Source organism: Gekko japonicus, unplaced genomic scaffold (genome assembly GCF_001447785.1).
Source record: "Gekko japonicus isolate JY-2015 unplaced genomic scaffold, Gekko_japonicus_V1.1 scaffold88, whole genome shotgun sequence".
Taxonomy (NCBI): Eukaryota; Metazoa; Chordata; class Lepidosauria; order Squamata; family Gekkonidae; genus Gekko; species Gekko japonicus.
In genome coordinates, this window is record NW_015160209.1 from 619,434 (window position 1) to 638,714 (window position 19,281).

The following is a 19,281-nucleotide window of genomic DNA, read 5'->3' on the forward strand; positions in this document are numbered from 1 at the left end:
AAGAAGCAGTAATAGCTCACGTTTATCTTGGTCTGCTGCTACTCCTTCACTTTCGGTATCACTTGGCAAAATCCATGGCTGATGAACAAGCTGAAGTTGGTGTAAGAATTCATCCTGTCAGAAGCAGATGAGATGTAATTGACAGTAAAATGAGGAATTCATTAAATAAACCAATTACACAATTAAAAACCCTCCAAATAATTGTAAAACATGCCCCCGATTTAACAGGAATTATTTTAGCCATCTTTTCCCTTTCCCAATTATTGCCTGCCATTTCCCTTCCAGGGAGGCAAAGTCAGATGTGGGCACTGAGGCTTGGAACTCCCCTACAAATAAGTCCCATGGCAGGCCCTTGTTTCACCTCTTGAGGGGATTGGCTTAGAAAAGAATAAGGATAATTGTCCTCCTCCAAAAACAATGCAAGGTTTCATATACAAGTAGGCTGCAAGGTTGAAATTCCCTAGAGTCCTTTGGGGAAAATGCCACACTGAAATCAGCTGGAATGGCTTTTGAGGAGACTGATCCAGAAAGCATTTTCATCCCAAATGCTTAGTTTTATGCATATGCAGATTTAAGAAAATTTTACCTAAATCAAACCAATTCAGTTATAATGTTAAGGTTTCTTTAACACAGTAACAGCACCAAAAGAAATGGCATACAGATTAACTGACTCTGTATACAAAAGTAACAAATAAATGCATATGAATAAACCATCAGAAAATTTAAAATTTTCATAGCAAAGTATATCCCACAGCCTTTAAATTGCTTTCAGATCAGGGAGGATATTTCACGCAGATAATTTATTTAATTTTAACTCTCTTGGGATTTTAATTCAGGATTCACGCGAGAGTAGCTTCCTGGACATATTGTAAAGCATTTTTGAATTGCTGTTTGTTTGTTTGTTTAGGATTTAAACAATAAGTGAAACTCTACAGTTCCTTTTATCAAATAAACTTCTGTCTATGAAGCATATCTGGCTCACACAGCTCTTCTTCCCAGTGCAAAGGGGTAAAAACTAATATTGGCTGAGCCTGTTCACGTCAAACATATGACTCTCTATTTAAAAAAGTAAAGATTACAAGGAATTAGCATTACCTTCAAGAAAAATAAAATAATTGTAAAAAGTATTTGTAAAGCAGCTTCAGCACCACGTTGGTCACCAACCCAAGACCTTTTTTTATTCCATTCTTTTAAGGTTTTTAATAGGGTTACAAATTTTGTATTCAAGATAGCTTTTAAAAGGCATCCAAGAAAAATTTCTTTTAGGGCCAGAACCAAAAAATCAGATAGGTGGACATGGAGTAATGTCTCAACACACATCCCTTTGGACTAAGAGGTAAAACTTCCATTGACTCCAATGCTTTTGTAAAGGAGAGGCACAAGATGGGAGTAGTGGCGATACTGCACTGGCCCTTTCTAAGGATTCATCGCTGGTCTGGACAACTGGAAATCAGTGAAGTTGGAGATACTGAAGCTGAGGCCAGAATATGCTGTGAAAAGAGCCAATGGTATGTGTGGAAGTCACTCACAATAGAACTTCCAGGCTCCAAGCTGAAAACAGCAGAAGAGCAAAGTCTCCACTTAATAATTTTATTCCAATAAATCAAATACTTGGGACTAACCTGGTAATAGCACTACATATAAAACTACATTTACTAGGTATACTATGGTAAAAGAAAATGGTAAAAGGCAGCCAGGCCAAGTCACAAGCACCCATACCTTTTCCTGAAGTGGGCGACCTTATAGTCATTCTTCTCACAGTGATATCGTAAGAACAAATTGCTCTATAATGTTATAGTTAGGGATACTGTGAACTTCTCTGCAAGCCTGTTTGGCAGGTGAACTCACCTTGTTTGACATTCATGGTCAGCCAATCAGGGTTATGTTCCGATTGCACTGAGCAATCTGAACAGCTGCTGAATGCTAGATTTGCTTGTTGATCAGAAGTGAACTCACAGCGGATTGGCAAAATAGCTACAAAGCCAATACCTACACAGTGAAGTTGTAAAAGGGAGCTCTTCCTTTCCCTCCAAGCTGGGTGGGCCAGGAACAGAAGCAATATTTTTTATCTCTGCATTGCAAAAGGGAGAGGAAAAAGAGCCTTTCTCTCTCCTTTTCTCTGTAGCCCAAGTCAATAGCATGGGGAGGGAGAAATCAGCTGGGCTTCTGATGCTCCTCCCAAAATTGCTGTATCTCAGCAAGTCTGGGAAGCAGCAGTTTCCAGGATGGATGATCAGAAGAACCAGCTTCCAGCTCATTAGCTGGGAGGGGGCTCCTTATTCCTCTCCCCCTTTGCTGAGTACAGAGAAAAAAATCCCTGGCGGGAAATCAGAAGCCAACTCCCAACTGTTCTTTCATCGGCTGGGAGTCAGTTTCTGACGGCTGCAAGTATCTCGTTTCTGTACACACACATGATAAAGTTACAAATAGCTGATCAGCTCCTCAATTATTGGTTGCTCGATCTCATCGGCTGGGAGTCAGTTTCTGACAGCTGCAAGTATCTCGTTTCTGTACACACATGATAAAGTTACAAATAGCAGATCAGCTCCTCAATTATTGGTTGCTCGATCACCACTGCTGGACAGGAAGGAAGTGGAAATGGCAGGTGTTTTAGCATCCCTAATTACAGTAGTTCATTGAACTTGATCATTGACTGGATCCCTATCTTTCTTTACCTTATTTAAACAGTTCTTTGTATAAGATTGCTATAACTTGCTCTGAGCCCTGAGGCAGGACATGGTAAAAATAAAAACCAACAGACAAGCCAACAAATTCAAATATGTTCTATTCCTAACAGCAAAAAGGCAGCAGAAAAAATAAAACAAAGACTGGAACTCTCCAGCATCATGTTGATAGGCCTCGGAAAAAACTGCCCTGAAGAGATAAAACAGTTTGGGTTTTCAGATGTCACACTTTATAAAATACTCAAGGAAGCACTAATGATCTAATCTTCCAGCCTATTTGTCTCAATTGAGACTGTGCTTAAAGAAAGATTTGCAGGTCTAGAAGACAAAACGTGTATAAGTTCACATAGGAAAGGATTTAAAATCCTTGATTTATTCATTTTGTAGTGATAACAAAAACATTTATCTGTGTTATGTTGCTTGGTTAGAATTTGAACTGAGCTGGTAATGCAACACACCTGCAAGTTCTGTGCTGGATTTTCCACGCTAGTGTAACTGTAGGCATGTGTACAAGAACTTAGATCACTAGGCAACTTATAATTCTTTTAGACAGGATCACAAAATGAAAATCTTGGACCTTGTACAAAAAAGAACTTCACAGCTGACGTTAATCTTTGCCAAATAATTTGAGAGTCGCTCTGTGCCTGTTTAAAAAATGCCTGTTTGTTGTATAGTCTCTCAAGTTAGGTAAAGGAGAAAGTATTGTATTTTTTAGAATTCTTCTATTTGGTATGGGAAGGCCTCTAATTTGAATAAGAAGAAAAACTAACTGGCAGAAAATGTTCCAGAGTTCATTGTTCAAATGCTTTATTAGGTTCAAATATTTATTATGGAGGTGGAAAGTGCCGTCAAGTCACAGCTGACTTATGGCGACCCTGTAGGTTTTTCAAAGCAAGGGACATTCTGAGGTGGTTGGCCATTTTCTGCCTCCATGTCACGAACCTAGTATTCCTTGGTGGTCTCCCATCCAAATACTAGCCAGGGCCAACCCTGCTTAGCTTCTGAGATCTCACAAGATCAGGCTAGCATGGGTTATCCAAGTCAGGGCACTTATTTATTATAGAATAGCATTTTGAACTGAATTATTGACCAGTGATGGAACCTAGGGTTGCTCACAATTCCTCCGTCAAAACAAAACCTGCACCACAATTCTCAAATAAAGTACATTGCAACCACATTTATCCCTTTGTACATTTCTTTCTTTTCCTTTCCTTTTCAACCCTAGAAGCTCACAGATATATGATCTTGAGCAGTAGACAATCTCTAGATATCCTATTTGGAATCAAGGGTTAAAAGGACTGATTTTGTATGTTCCTTATGCAAGCCCCAATCTAATGCAATGCTCTGCTTCTCCAAGAATGGAAGGGTGGGAACACCACTGATATGAAGAGACAGCTCCCTGCTCATTATTTGTATGGTGGTAAAGATGCCAAAGACACATTAGATAGCAACAAAACAAAACTAGGCGGAAATTGTGGTAGATGAAAAACAGGTATGTTACTCCACCTCCCAATTTGCATTTCCAGTACACAACGTCCTTAGTTTTTTTCATCTCCCTAAGTCGTATTATTAGTTTTTGCCCTTAAATACTTCTCTCAGTTCTACTACTTTACCTTCGTAACTCATCTGTGAAATTCCATATTCATGGTGAATAAAACAGAAGCATTAGTGCAGATTAAAAAGCTTCATAGTGATTCTGCTAACAAAGTTTAACATTAGGCATTATGTTTATGAAGCAAGTATCTTTCTTTTTTCTTTCTCATCTTAACTTTCAAAGTGATGGCACACGCACTAGCCAGAATAATGTTTTATACATTTTTCATATTACGTCTTGGGTTTGTAGTGTTGAGAAAATCTGCCATCAAACAATGAAATACACACACATGCAAGCACACAAACAGACACACACACACTCAATGATCCTGATATTGCTGCTGCATTTTGCTATGCAACAAAACATAATTCTGTTTTAAAACTAACAGGAAACAACATTAAATAACAATTGTTTTAGCTTTGTATAATTAAAAAACTTACTTCAGATAAACTGCTTCTTTGAGTGACATTTCCTAGAGCGTCCCCACTTGTTTCAAGCAGGAGCCCCGAGGGAGTGCTGACCGTCCTCCCAAGTTGGTTCTTTGATATTAAAGACTGGCTTCTTTGCATACTAACAATTCCTTCCTTATTTCCTTGGTTGCTAGGGGATAGAGGTCTTTGTAACAAAGTATTTAGGGTTGTAGACCTGTTTACTGGAGCTGGCAGCAATGAAGGTCTGTCGGTCTGTGCACTAGGAGATTGAGGCCTACTGTTTGTGACACTGGAGACCTGCAGTCTATTGTTACTGGATAATGGCGGTGATTTGTTTCTTTGAAGCTGGAACTGAATATCTTTCCCAGTATGCGTTGGCACTTGCCGTTTAGAATCCTGGCCTGTTGTAACTTTAAAATTTCCTTGGTGATCTAGAGCAACTAAATTAGTTTGTGGACTACTGGTACTTCTTGATAGTCTTCCTTCTTCCCACAGCGCTAGGTCCTTTGCAATGTCTGTGCATAAAAACCAATAAAGGCATACATAATGATAACAATAATAATCAGAATCATCATCATCATCCAGAGGAGACTATATGTATTCAAAGTGTTTTTTCTGATCAGTTATATTAATATAAATATTATTATCCCAGACCCTAGTCAAAACAAAATACCATCAAATAACAGTTCAAAACCCATCTTTAAAAGAAAGACCATTTAATAAGCATCACCAGTACAAATAATTCAGCACAATAAAAATAACCCAAATTAAGGAAGGAGGAGGGTATGAAGGGGATACCTACACTAAATTAAGATCAAAGATATGCACGGCAAATGAACAAATCAACTGAAACTGAATAAGAACATTTTGACACAGATTGTTAGGAACCAAGCACATATATGGGGAAGATTTCCTTAGTTAAAGTACCACTACGGAAAAAGCTTTGTGTTTGTTAACCACCTACACTACCTCAGAAGAGAAGGGCTTTGGTAAGAGATAATTGATATACTTTCATTTTAACTTGGAAGAGCATGTTCTAGAGGAAAATAATTGCTGTGTACTGGGAAACCTGGGTTCCTGTCAGCTACGGTATGGACTTTCTAGGTGGCTTAAACACATGAAGCTGCCTGGTACCAGTGAGTCAGGATCTTTGGTGTATCAATGTCAGCACTGTCTATTCTGACTAGCAGACGCTCTCCAGGGTCCCAGGTCACTGTGAAGGTCTCTCTTACTACTTACTAACTGACCTTTTAAACTAGAAATGCTGGGGACCAGGGACTTTCTGCAAGCAAAGCAGATGCTTTATTTTTATTTTATTTTTTATTCAAAACGTTTCTATGCTACCGTTGAATCCAACTCAAGGAATCAAGGGTCATGAATGTTAAAACATTAAAACATTTCAAATATTAAAGCACGTTAGACATTAAAACAGCATACTACTAATGAGCTACAGCCCCACTCAAATAAAACAGCAATCATTTTTCATGTGGCTTCTACAAGTTTCCGGCCCTACCTGCAGCTGCTGACGGCATGCTGCAGGAGAGCCGCCTTTGCCTCCTTGTGAGGAGGAAGGCGGCTCAGCGACAATGTGCAGCCGGGTCCTTGTTGGGAGGCGGAGCAGGCGCCTCCTTAATGGCCGGCTACACCCCACCTCTTCATTCTTTTTTTTTTTAATCTCCGTAGGGATTTTTTTATTTCGCATATACTACAAACTACAAAGAAATATAGGGGAGAGACTACAACTAGGGATAAAGAAAAGCAAACCGCACTAGACTAAAACCCCAAGAGAAAGAGATCTTTTCACTGTTAGTAAATATGTTAGTACCATTAGTTTTATTATCACAATATACTTGTTGAGTTCTTGCTTATAACAATTCGCTTCTTGTATGTTATTTTGTTAGTTGTTATGAGAGAAGTCTCTGATCATCTTCTTATTCTTTGCTTCAAAAGGCCATTTTCCAAGTCCTTCTGCCTTTACTTCGGCTTTCTGTCTCTAAAATTGTATACCACTCTGGCAGGTCCTGCACCATTTTCTGCCGCAGAATCCTCTTCCCAGCTGACATTTCAAAAATTCTTTAGCTTTAAAAGTGGAGTCTATCTTCTCCCTTCTATCACTGATCTTAAAGATGACACCTTCCGGAATCGCCCATCTGTACGATATTCCATTAGTTTGAAGAAAATAAATTAATTCCTTGTAATTTTTCCTCTTTTGTCTAATTTCAAATGAAATGTCCTTTTAAGTTTTAATGGTTACATTTCCCATTTTCAGTGGAGTTGCTGATGTTGCTTTTAAAATGGCATCTCTGGTTTGTCTTCTTGAAAACTTGACCACTATTTCTTCTCTTGGCAATTCTACTTCATTTCCACCTCTCCTATCCTTTTCTTCAACTTCTTACTTGTGGTGTCAATCTCTTTAATTTTCTCATTTGCCTGTTCCACTTTTTTCTCTGTCTCGTTCAGCTGAAGCTGCTGTGCTGCAAAGTTTTTATTCATCACAGTCTTGCTGGTTAATACCATCGCGTTGTTCCATCACTGGCTTGAGCATATCCGCCAGGAATTTGAGGACATCTGCTCCCTCTTCCGGTCTCGAACTCTGCCCGCCCAGCTTCGTTTTAAACTTTCTCTGCTGGGCCGCCATCTTTCCCATTTTGTTTACAGTTTCTGCAGCTTCCCCACAACTCGGAAAACTCGCCAAACAACTTCACAATTCAGATAAGTCTCTCAAAACACTTTCGGTTTACTTCCTCCCCTCTCCCCCTTCGTGTCTTAACTGCTCATTCGCAAAAGAGACGTCCCTCTTTGCAATCTCTGTTTCCAATCGTGGGGGGGGATCACTTTTCAAACTACTCCGTTTTTATTCAGAACTCACGTTCATTGTTGGCCAGTTTATCTGACCACGCTCGGTTTTACGCCATTCCTCTTGATCTCCGGCGCTTGTCCCGGTCAGTCCAGCTTATGCCCAAAGGTCACTCAGCGACTGGACTGTTGGGGCAGAGGGGAGCCTCAATTCTCCAGCATTACGCCATCGAAGAGGCTACCCCTCAAAAGCCACCCTGGCCTGGAGCCTATCGCAAAGGCTCCGCGGGGGTGTCACTTGAGGTAGCACCCCTCCACGCCGCTGGTGTGCGATTCGCCCTCCTCTGTTGTGAGGAGAGCGTCTGCCATCGCTGTTCCATCGACCGGAAGTCCCCACCTCTTCATTCTTCACCTCGTGCTCGGCCCACCCACCTGCCCTGCCTGTAGTGCAGGGTTTCAGCTGGTCGCCACTTTGATGGGGGGCCGGGTAGGACTTTTTTGCCTCTTTTCTGATTGGCAGCTGAGAAGGGATGTTTTTTGCCTACCCTGCACTGCGGTAAATGGATTGTGGAATTGGCATGGGTGGCGCTGTCTGTTTAGTTTGTCACTTTACAGTTAGGGCAGTGTTATATTGGGGGGGGGGGGTTTATGCAGCTTGGTAAGCACCATTCAGCAACCCTGTGGGGGTACAGGGGTCTCACAGGATCATCCTTGTGGCCGCGCAGCCAGGGATGAGGATGACAGACTGCTTTAGGGACTGCCAGGACAGATGCATGTACAGGCTGTGCGGGGGGAGTTTATGCAGCTTGGTAAGCACCATTCAGCAACCCTGTGGGGGTACAGGGGTCTCACAGGATCATCCTTGTGGCCGCGCAGCCAGGGATGAGGATGGCAGACTGCCTTAGGGACTGCCAGGACAGATGCACGTACAGGCTGTGCGGTTGTGTTGGAGGGATCTTCATGGCATATCCCACTGCTGTGCTGGCCGGGTGTGAGCCATCTACAGTTAGCTCCACCCGGGCAGGGTGGCTTGCCCATTGTATGGCAAGGATGGGGGCTATGGGACCCCAGCCTTGATCATGCTGTTGTTTACTGTTTGCCCTTGCTGTTATTATGTAAATTAAATAAAGTGGCCCTTAGTTTCCCAACCTGTGGTTGTCTGAACCTTTCTTCTATCTTGGGGGGCAATACCTTTTTCTTCCATTGTGGTGGCTTTTTATTGTGCTGTATTGTATATTATTTTCTACCACTTGTAACAGCCAGTGGTCCTATGCAATAAACTTGAACTGAATTATTGTGGTCATTGCCTAAATGAAGAAGAAGAGGAGATTGGATTTATATCCCACCCTTCACTACCCAAAGGAGTCTCAGAGCGGCTTACATACTCCTTTCCCTTCCCCTCCCCACAACAGACACCCTGTGAGGTAGGTGAGGCTGAGAGAGCTCTGACAGAAACTGCTCTTTTTCAAGAACAGCTGTGGCAGAACTACGGCTTGCCCAAGGTCATCCAGCAGGTGCAAGTGGAGGAGTGGGGTATCAAACCCAGTTCTCCCAGATTAGAGTCTGTGCATTTAACCACTACACCAATCTGGTAATGCTCAGCCCATCTCTCCTGTGCATGATGAACTACAATCTTGCCTAATGCTAAAGCATTACTTATGCCCACTTTACAACCATGAAAAAGCGGAGGGAGGGGGAATCGATTCATAGCAATTTCATTATATTAGAAGTGGTTTCTGCAACTGTCTCTAAAAATTAATACATATAATCAATCTGCAACGTGGTGATTACTTAAAATGCCTGCTGTAAAGGTCTATTGAACTATGGTGCCATGAAGAACATTGGATCTTCATGGTAGGACACCACACATGAATAGTTTTCTACGTTAAGCAGGCAACATATGACGGCATTTTAAACAGCCATCAAGTTGTGCCCTGTTGGCATGCACTGGACCTTAGGAGTGCTGATACCATAGAAAAAATACTGAGATGAATCAAGTTTGATGGGATAAGCTGTTTCAGTCTGCACTTAACACCACAAACTACAGCTTATCAACATTTCTGTGATTTAATTCTGGTTTAGTTGATGTTAGAATGCAGGCTTCCCAACAAGTTCTAGTTTGTTTGTGGATGCTATATTAACTCAGTTTCTATCGTGTGTGTTAACTTTGTCATAACATTTGAGAGGGAAGCACAGACCAATAAAAAATCTTGTCCTTCCAGACACATTTACCTATAACCGTACTTTTAAAAAATGTACTCCCTCCTTCCCACAGGGCAAATTTAAAAGGCAGCAGGAGAGGTAACTCAAGCCACAGTTTACTGAATACATTCATTGGCGAGAAAGAGGGAGGGGAGGGAGCCAATGATTGGTAAAAGGAGAAAGGGGAGTGATTGCTGTAAAAGTTTATTTTGTTGGAAAGTAAAACAAATGCAGAAATACAGTGGAGCAGCTACTGTGGGGGCTTCTCTGCCCCTCTCCACCAGTACCCATCACACACCAACAGTAAACAGGTGGACTTAAGGCCGAAACTTTGATAGCAACCTGGCAATACAAGGGACTTCTGGAAAGCATCTGGGAATTCTGCTTAGAGGCAGGAAAAGAGCCAAATAACCAATGAACTGGGATTAACAAAAAAACCCCAACCCAACCTAAGTCTGTTATGTAGGCTAGAATCTGTGGAACAAACTGGTTTAAACAAGACATAATTTATTATAATGTCTCAAAACAGCCTATATTTCACATGCATCTTCTGATCCTAAACTATACAAATTTTAATGAGATTTACATTAAAGCACTCTAATACCACATCCTTCTTTTAAAATCCCAATTTAAGAATTTTAAAATTTGTTACATGGTATAGGTGCTGATAAAAATTTAGTCTTGAATCATTTACATATAAACCATTTTACTAGGCCTACCCAAGACTTCAGAAAGTAGCCTAGACAAACAACATGATTTTGAATTTCAGTCTGCCAAAAACCTTTACCAGCTAGCAAGCAGAAGCAAATTCTGGGTAAGGAGTTTTCTGCAGTCTTGGGCCAAGGCAGGCATGATACAAGGAGATCTGTGAATGCATCCTTCCAGAGTGTCTTAAAAAATGAAAATAGCAATTGCAAAGGCCCCAACTCAGATGTGGGCGGTATGCATACACACACACCTTATTGCAGTTTTTCCAGCAACACTGCCCCTCCATTTTTATTTCTGAGTAATAATAGGACAGGCAATATGGAACTATTTTTCAACAGCTATTTATTCTAAGTGCTTCTACAACAACACTGTTTGTCTATATAGAAGGTAAGATGAATTCTTCAACATAAACCAAGGCTTAGATCTACTGAAGCTATTCCTCAGGCAGCAGGATTTTCATCCAAAGAACACAACTTTCTCCATTAAGACCAGTTCTATTTATCAAAGAAATAAATTACTGCAGTATATATATTTGTATAATGTTATTATGTTACTTTTTAAATTATAGGGTCTAATAAAACACCATTAGCCAATTGGTTTGGGATTTTTTGTTACTGTTGTATATGATTTTCTCTAGTTGAGAAGGCTGCTCTTTCAGGGGAGAAGTGGAGAACTGGGTACTTTCTGGGGCAGGAGACTGGACAACGTGACCTTTCGGTCACTTCCAATTCCATTATTGCTCGTAAAAAGCAGGAACACATCTCAGATGGAAGTGGATTATATGAAATCAAAAAAACTGTAATCATCATTAGTGGAGGAAAGAGTTTTCCTTTTCTTTGAAATTACTCTTTTAAAGCAACATGCTCAACATCATAAAATATGCTCTTGCTGAAGGACATGATGGGATGGGTGCACATTTTTAGCAAGACGTCAAAGGCCAATCTGAGTCAGCAATATTTTGTAATTTGAATGTTTCAAGGTAGTACTGTACACTGATATAATGGGCATGTTTTATTTATTTAATAAAATATTCTAATAGATATTCTTTATTGTTGATTTAGTATTAAAATAATCTAATAGGAAGAATGAGCTCATCAGATGTGTTACATTTAACATTCTGAATGATTTTTCTTTAAGGTATCGAGTGTTAAGCTTTGAAAACATCAATACTTCGGAATTTGTAGAATAGTTGTTTAAATCCCCTGGTTCAATGGATGATAATATGGATACCATAAATGAAACCAAATGTAGAGTGAGTTCTCTTACAATTAAATTAACCTCTATTTTTGCAAACGATTCGGTTTATTGACTTATCTCTAATGAATAAGAGGAAGGCATGTTGGAATACCAATCAGCAATATTTATGCTTCAATAAGACTTCAATGAACTTAATAATTTTGACCCAAGTTCAATTATCTGCAAAAACTGATTGGTTCTGCTGATAAGCAAAACATTTTAATCACTTTGCCACAGCTAATTTAAAGATTTCCACTACAAAATTGCTTACATTTATTTAGTGTAGAGTATATTTCATGATTTTACTTAAAGATAAAAATTTCCCAGTCAAAAGGGGGGGGACTTTTTATCCCAAAAGAAATGTCACTAAATATGTATCCAATACCATATTTTGGGCACATTATTTTAAGACTCTTTTGCCAGAAATGAGTAGAGGTAACAGGAAGTTTACTAACATAAATCTTTGTACTATAAATGACTACAGAGGGAATATGTGAAGAAGCAGTTTGCTGAAACTGTAAACCATTGCCAGATATCAGATGATTTACAGAAAAAAATGATTAGACCCATTTAAACTCTGCCACAATAAAACTGGCATTGCATCTGGCTGAAAAATGAAAAGCCCATTGCTTTCTGGACTCCAAATTAGTTGCCAGGGTACATTCTCAGCCTCACCTTGAATGGCTTGAGAGTAAAAGAGAAGGACAGCAAGGAAGTAGTGTAGGCAAGATAGACAATATGTGGACATGTATCACTAACTAAACCACTTTAAAGCATATTCATATTGAAATACTCAACTATTGGTTATTTATTTAGAAAATTTACATGCTGTCTCTCTAGAAACCTGCTTAAGGCTTTATTAAAATAGTAGAATGAGGTGGATAATTACAGACCAGCTAATCTATGTATGTGCAAGTGTGATTGCTCACATTTTTATCCTGCCCTTGCTCCAAGAACCTCAGGGACCTATATGTGGTTCTCCCCTTATCACATGATGCAGGTGAGGATTAGAGAGATGGCCCAATGATAACTAGCAAGCTTCATAGCAGAGTGGGCATTTGAAGCAGGGTCCGCAAAGTCCTAGTCAAGCCATTATATCACACTGGCTCACAATTCAATCATATTTCAATTCCTGTACTTTAAAAGAGGGAAGCTTCTGTTGAACAATTTTTAAAAAATATCCTGCTCATATAAGAAGCAAATCTTAACAATTTTATAGCAGCAAATTCAAACAATGAAGTTACCACAGTGATATGAAATATACTTTATCCGCAGGAGACCTGAATCAAAATATTGTTGGATTTTTAAACTTTGATGGTAAGGGTGACATAAACCTCTCCAAAATGAGTGCTGGCTGCTGGCTTGGGTGAAGCTCATGGGCAGTCCTACTGCTCGCTGTTAGCAGCTTCTTGTAAATGTTTGAAGGACAGTGACCATGTGTTGCTTAATTTACATGATTCATGTCCACTCTTACCAAAGTATCTCCGTATAGCAGTTAAGGGGTTGCAGTACAAAAGACCAAAAGTAAACCAATAGTACTGCAAAATGTGCAAAAATATATTCAAAACCTTATAAATATACAAAAATACAAAGTACAATAATAAGTTTTTGGATTGTTATAGGTGATAACTGGGACGAAATTCTCCGGAGTATCTTCCGTTTCATGAGAACTTCTTCTACATCAATATTCATCAAGATGTCTTCATCATTTCCTGGATATTCCAAACGGACTCAACGATTCTCAAAAAAGAAAACTGTATTCATTCTCCATATTTTCAGAACATAATGCGGAAAGTGGGCTAAATCACCTGTAACAATCCAAAAACTTATTATTGTACTTTGTATTTTTGTATATTTATAAGGTTTTGAATATATTTTTGCACATTTTGCAGTACTATTGGTTTACTTTCACCCTTACCAAGGAACAGATACATTACAGCCGCTCTCACACTGCTAAAGGTAACATTAAGTACCAAGCCGGAACTATAATGTCAGTACACTTTTAAGGTTTTGACACCTCAGCGACAACTTGTAAGGAGTGCCACTGACAATTTAAAAATTACTGGTTGAATCATGCATCAGGTCCATTTAGTCCACCACTCTTTAGGCATGACAGTGACAAGCATCTCAAGCAGAGGCATACCGCTTCTGAATAAGATTCAGGTGGGGTAGCTGTGTTGGTCTGAAGCAACAGAACAAAGTTTGAGTCCAGTGGTTTACTGCCATTCACAGATCTGTCTTACATCCAATTTCAGCTATAGTCACCCAGTACTTCTGCGTCTTGACTCTAAATGGCCATTCCTGACAACAACCCCCACCCCACTTCCTATAAGTAATGGTTGAGGAGGTTCTGTTCCACTGTATCTGAGAAAGTGTGCATGCACACAAAAGCTTATACCTTGAATAAAACTTTGTTGGTCTTAAAGATGCTATGGGACTTAGACTTTGTTCTGCTGTTTCTGAATAGGATTCAGGTGGGTAGCTGTGTTGGTCTGAAGCAGCAGAACAAAGTTTGAGCTGAGTGGCACCTTTAAGACCAAGTTTTATTCAAGGTATAAGCTTTCATGTGCACGTACACTTCCTCAGATACAGTGAAATGTACCGTAAATTGCCAGTCCACCCTCTACCTATATGTATGGACTGGTAATTTCCATTTCATTGTATCTGAAGAAGTGTGTGTGCACATGAAAGCTGATACCTTGAATAAAACTTTGTTGGTCTTAAAGGTGCCACTGGACTCAAACTTTGTTCTGCTACTTCTGAATAAGTTTGCTATCAAAGATCTATCCTTTATGTGTCTGTCTAATTATTTTTTAGAAGTTATAAAATGAATATTATAAATGAACAATGATTAACATAACTGCCCTTCATTATTGTTAAAAATTCCTTGTTTTTTCCCTTAAACCGTTTTCACTCAAAGGTGATACACCCTTTTACAAAGTGAATACATCACTCACTAGTTTGGGCCAGGGTGGAAGATTTTTCATTATAACCATCTTATAGCTACCTCTGACACATGTCACATTTGCAGCTCATCAGGCACTGGAGAACCATTTAAAAATGTGGATTGAGCTAGAAAGTGGCAAGTTATCTTGACAGATATCTAAATGCATATTCAAAACACATCTTAACCCACCACCCCCCTCAAAAACAATTGCTTAGTGATTTCACTGTATAACTGCCACAGAAAAGCAAGGCTATAAATCAGTGTTCCAGTCCAACAGGGTAAGAAGAACACACACACAAAAAATATGGCATTTATGCTGTGAGGAAAATGCATTACATGTTTTGCCTGTTGTCCCATCATTGTTTACTGGCATGCTAAACTTTGTGATTAACAGATGGCATGTTTTGCCAGAGCTCTTTAATATGTTTATGATGCTCCACACCTATCTGTTTATGACTATTTTCAATATATCACATGATACCACAAGCAACACCTCTCCCCTTAAACGTACCCTCACCTTTCAAAATAATGTCTTATACCATATTAAGCAGCATATCTCTTTGGACAACTTAGCTTCCCAATATATTTTTTCCTCCACACACTCAGAACACTTTTGCCTAATAAAAGAAGCTTTTCTGGTGGCAAATGTAAAGACTGGGGTGAAATTTTAAATTGTAGATACTCGATGCCAGGGAATTGGGCCCTTGGAATCAGCTTCCTTTTGGAATTTCATATTAAGAAGGATTTGTTATCATAAAACATTATGTGGTGATAATGATGGAAGATAGTCCTTGAACAAGAAAATTTCCACTGTCCTGTTTCTACAAAAAATAAATTGATGAACTTTTATGGGCTTAATCTTGTGACCCTTTCACAGCACCAGTTTTGTTTAAATAATCACTGCACAGCCAGGGATTATTCTAGAGACTGTGGAAACCAAACAAGATGGCATCATAGGACAATATTTCTTTCGAACTTTGATTTCTCTGGAGTCATTTGGGAAGATTTATGCAGTGCAGCCTAACAGTAATAACAGTAATTCACCAACACTGACAAGTTACTGAGCTATGGAAATAAATGTGTGAGGAAGTTGTACAGACAGATTTTGATTATGATGCACAGTTAAGTTTCAATATTGGTCATAAAATGAATATTTCTGTTGACTCAACAACGTACAACAGGAATGAAGATTTGGGGGGGAAATCAATTAACTCTTCATTCACCCGAATTATTTCTACTTCCCAATTATGTGCAAGTCAGGTTTTTAATGCCATCATACTCACCAGCAAGATGTTTCTCCATGGTTTGCAGTTCTTTTGCAGCCAAGGAATCTTTTAATAGTTTTTGGCTTGGAGTATCTCCACTTCTGGAACTCATAATGTCTACATCCCAAACTGGTTGATTCTAATGTGATTGGAAATGAAGGAGAATGTTTGTTGTCTGTGCTTCAATATTCTTTTTAAAAAATTAAATCTTAAATGACATGTGTTTTTAATCAGTAACTAAGGTAGTGTGAGGCATTGCTTACCTGTATTACTTACTGGAATAAACTGGACACAATGGGTCAAAATCTGCAATGATTTCTGCTTGGTATGATCTTAACGACTTCAGCAAGAGTGCACTGAGATTAAGTCAACATCAATTTGGCCAAATATTTATATAATTCATAACCTCTGGGGACAAAACAGTATTTCCAATGCAGTGGTATGCCTGCAAAAATAGTCCTTTCAGATAAAACAAGCTGTGACAGAATTACTGCATTTGGAAAGGCTGTTGGCAAGGAAAAGACTTTCTCTCTGTCATTTGGCTATCGAACACTGGGGTGTTCAGAATTACTTATATTTGTTGGAACCTGACCAACTGACTGTTAAAAGTTGCTTTTTAAACTGGAAAAAAAAACCTATGAAGTAAACTTGGTAATTTCTTTATACATTTTGTGGAGATAACAAAAAACATATGACCAGATGTGGAAGATTATTCTGGAAAATAATGAAACCATAGATTAATTAAAACATTTTTAGCTATCTATTTTTTAAAAAATCTGTTTTTCCCAAGTACAATTCGAAACAAAGCCCCCTGTGGTGCTTCCAAAAATGTCATCCATTTTCCCAGTTGGCTTTTCAAGTCTATCTTCCCAACCCCACTTAACTGGTGCTGAGGTGACTGCTACAGTGGGAGCAGCTGTGGGTGTACTAACAGTCCTGTGGTGATAGGTGGGAAGTATCCATCAATCATCTTGTCTCATCCCTTCTTGCCCTCATCCCTTAGAGCCATGAGTACTGTTTTGGCAGTATCTGATGTCCTAGGAATCCTGGAAATACTCCAAAAGGAAGAACTGTTATCTTTTCCTTACCTGAAGAACTCTTATCTCTTTCTGCCTGCCTGACATCACAGATTAGGGTGATTGGAAGAAGAAGAGGAATTCTTTTGTGATGTGAATTACAATTTTTGCGAGAGAAGAACTTTTGGGTTGTATTTTGCACTTCATATTGGAGGCAGGCATCATAAGCCACACAATTTGCATTGTGAAACTAGTGGATATAAATTTTAATAGCATCACTAATTTGATGATGAGTTCTCATACTTTCAAATTAACTACATTAGGCCTATCCAGAAAAATCTCACTGAACTCAGAAAGCGTAGTGAATAAGCAATGGGTGGCGACATAAGATTTCAATATGACCCATTTGAAAGTAAGCACCATTGAAATTAATGGACTTACTTCAGAGTAAGCATTCAAAAGCTCAGCCTGCACAACTACCTTGTTAGTCTACAGCAGCAAACACACTTCAGATAACAACACTGTAAATGTATTTTCTGGTTTTTTAATACTTTATTATCAACAATGAACATAATGCCACACACCTATATGCTTCCATATTGTTTTAAATACTTTTTATGTAGCTATATACATAAATTGTCATGTTTATGGAAAAAACAGCTAAACTGTAAACAATATTAGTACAGGAAATAAACACTGGCTGTATTTAAATATCAATATTATAAAAGCTGCTAGAAGTTTTTATCTGGCATATTTCCTTACTAATGCAAAATCTGGAATAAGAGTGTTGCAACTAACTGTGCAAACATGTTCCCAAAGCAGAACTGATCTAATTTTTAAAGTTCAATCCAGGCTCTGAGGTATAAGTTCCCTTACACTGCCTATGAGGTGTGTGCAAACCCCCCAAAAAAACACCCTGGTATTTTTGGGGGCTGGGTATATCAATCCTGAAAAATATTGGTATTTCCTGATATTTCCGCATCCCAATATCAATATAGTGCTGGGATTTGGGAAAAATCAGGGTTCCTGAAATTTTGGGGGGAACATGCCACTTGGAGAAGGTGTTTAAACACCTTCCAGGTAAACTCGTTGTTTGGGACTCCATCACATGCCTTTTGCAAGTGGTCCTACGCAAATTAAGTCCCAAGCAGCAAAGTTCACCTGCCTTTCGGCCATTTAAATGCCTTTTGCAAGCAGCCCCCCATGTGAATGGAGTCCCAAGTGGAAGGCTGGTGAATGTGCTGAAAGGCAGGTGAATGTGCTGCTTGAAAAAGGCATTTAAATGTCTTTTGCAAGTGGCCTGACGCGAATGGACTCCCAAGCAGTGAGTTTACCCAGAAGGCATGTGAACTCATGGCTTGGGAGTTCACTTGCATGGCATGAGTTGCAAAAGGCATTTAAAGGGAATGTGTTCCCTTTAAATGTTTTTTGCAAGCCGTGCCATGGATCAGCTGGGGCACTTGACTAAAGCTGGCTCTCGGTATAGCTGAACAGACCAGAATAAAAGCTGGAAAAGATCGGCTTTTTTCGGGCTCAACTATACTAGTAGCCAAGTACAGATCAACGATCTGTATTCAGCTTAAGTGATATCCTAAAAATATCAATAAGGTATTCTGGGTGGGTTTTTTTTCGGTTTTGCTGAACACCAACCTCTACTGCCTACTATCAGATCCTTCAACTGAAAATGCTGGGGGATCAAACCTGAGACTTTCTGCATGTGAAGTATATGTTTTATAACTAAGCCATGGCTCCTCCCAAATTATTAAAGTACTAGCAGTAAAGCCCATTGTGAAAGCAATACAACGAGATCTAGAAAGATGTGATTTGTAATGAATGCATAGGCTGGAAGGAGGTAAAGTACCTCCTGGAGATTTGGGGGGTGGATTCTGTAGAGGGCAGCATTGGGCGGGGGGGTGGAAGGACTCAGCAGGTATAATGTCATAGGGTCTACCCTCCAAAGCAGCCATTTTCTCCAGGGGAACTGATCTCTGTCATCTGGAGATCAATTGTAACAGTGGGAGATCTCCAGGTCCCATCTGGAGATTGGCAACCCTAGGGGAAGTCAGCTGCACAGCAGGGGGTTGAAGAGAATGGTTTGATGGCTGCTGGGCCAAGATTGGCAACAATAGTTCCCCAGGAGCAAATGGCTGGTTTGGAGGGTGGAGTCTATGGCGCTGTACCTGTCTGAGGTCCCCCTTTCCGGGCTCCACTCCTCAAATCTCCAGGAATTTCCATACCTAAAGTTGGCAACTTTATCTCCTCCCCTCTCAGCAGCCTCTTTGTAGGCAAAATTCTGTCTTTCTCATTAGCGGGGAGCAAAGCAGCTTACTTCATTCTCTTTGGCTTTGCGATCTGTACAGCAACACTGTAAGGTAGGTTAGGCAGAAAGTCTGTGGCTGGTC

The 19,281-nt window shown here is 39.6% G+C and overlaps 1 protein-coding gene across 1 annotated transcript in view; it reads right to left on the reverse strand.

The window, feature by feature from the left end:
- Window positions 1-19,281, reverse strand: part of LOC107108588 (chromosome unknown open reading frame, human C8orf34) — a 159,260-nt gene that overhangs the window by 10,552 nt on the left and 129,427 nt on the right. Inside the window, exons 11-13 of the mRNA XM_015409051.1 lie at window positions 15,882-16,002; window positions 4,719-5,224; window positions 21-114 (exon numbers count right to left, since the gene is read on the reverse strand). Of these exons, the coding sequence (XP_015264537.1) occupies window positions 21-114; window positions 4,719-5,224; window positions 15,882-16,002 (721 nt within the window). The remainder of the gene's footprint in view (window positions 1-20; window positions 115-4,718; window positions 5,225-15,881; window positions 16,003-19,281) is intronic.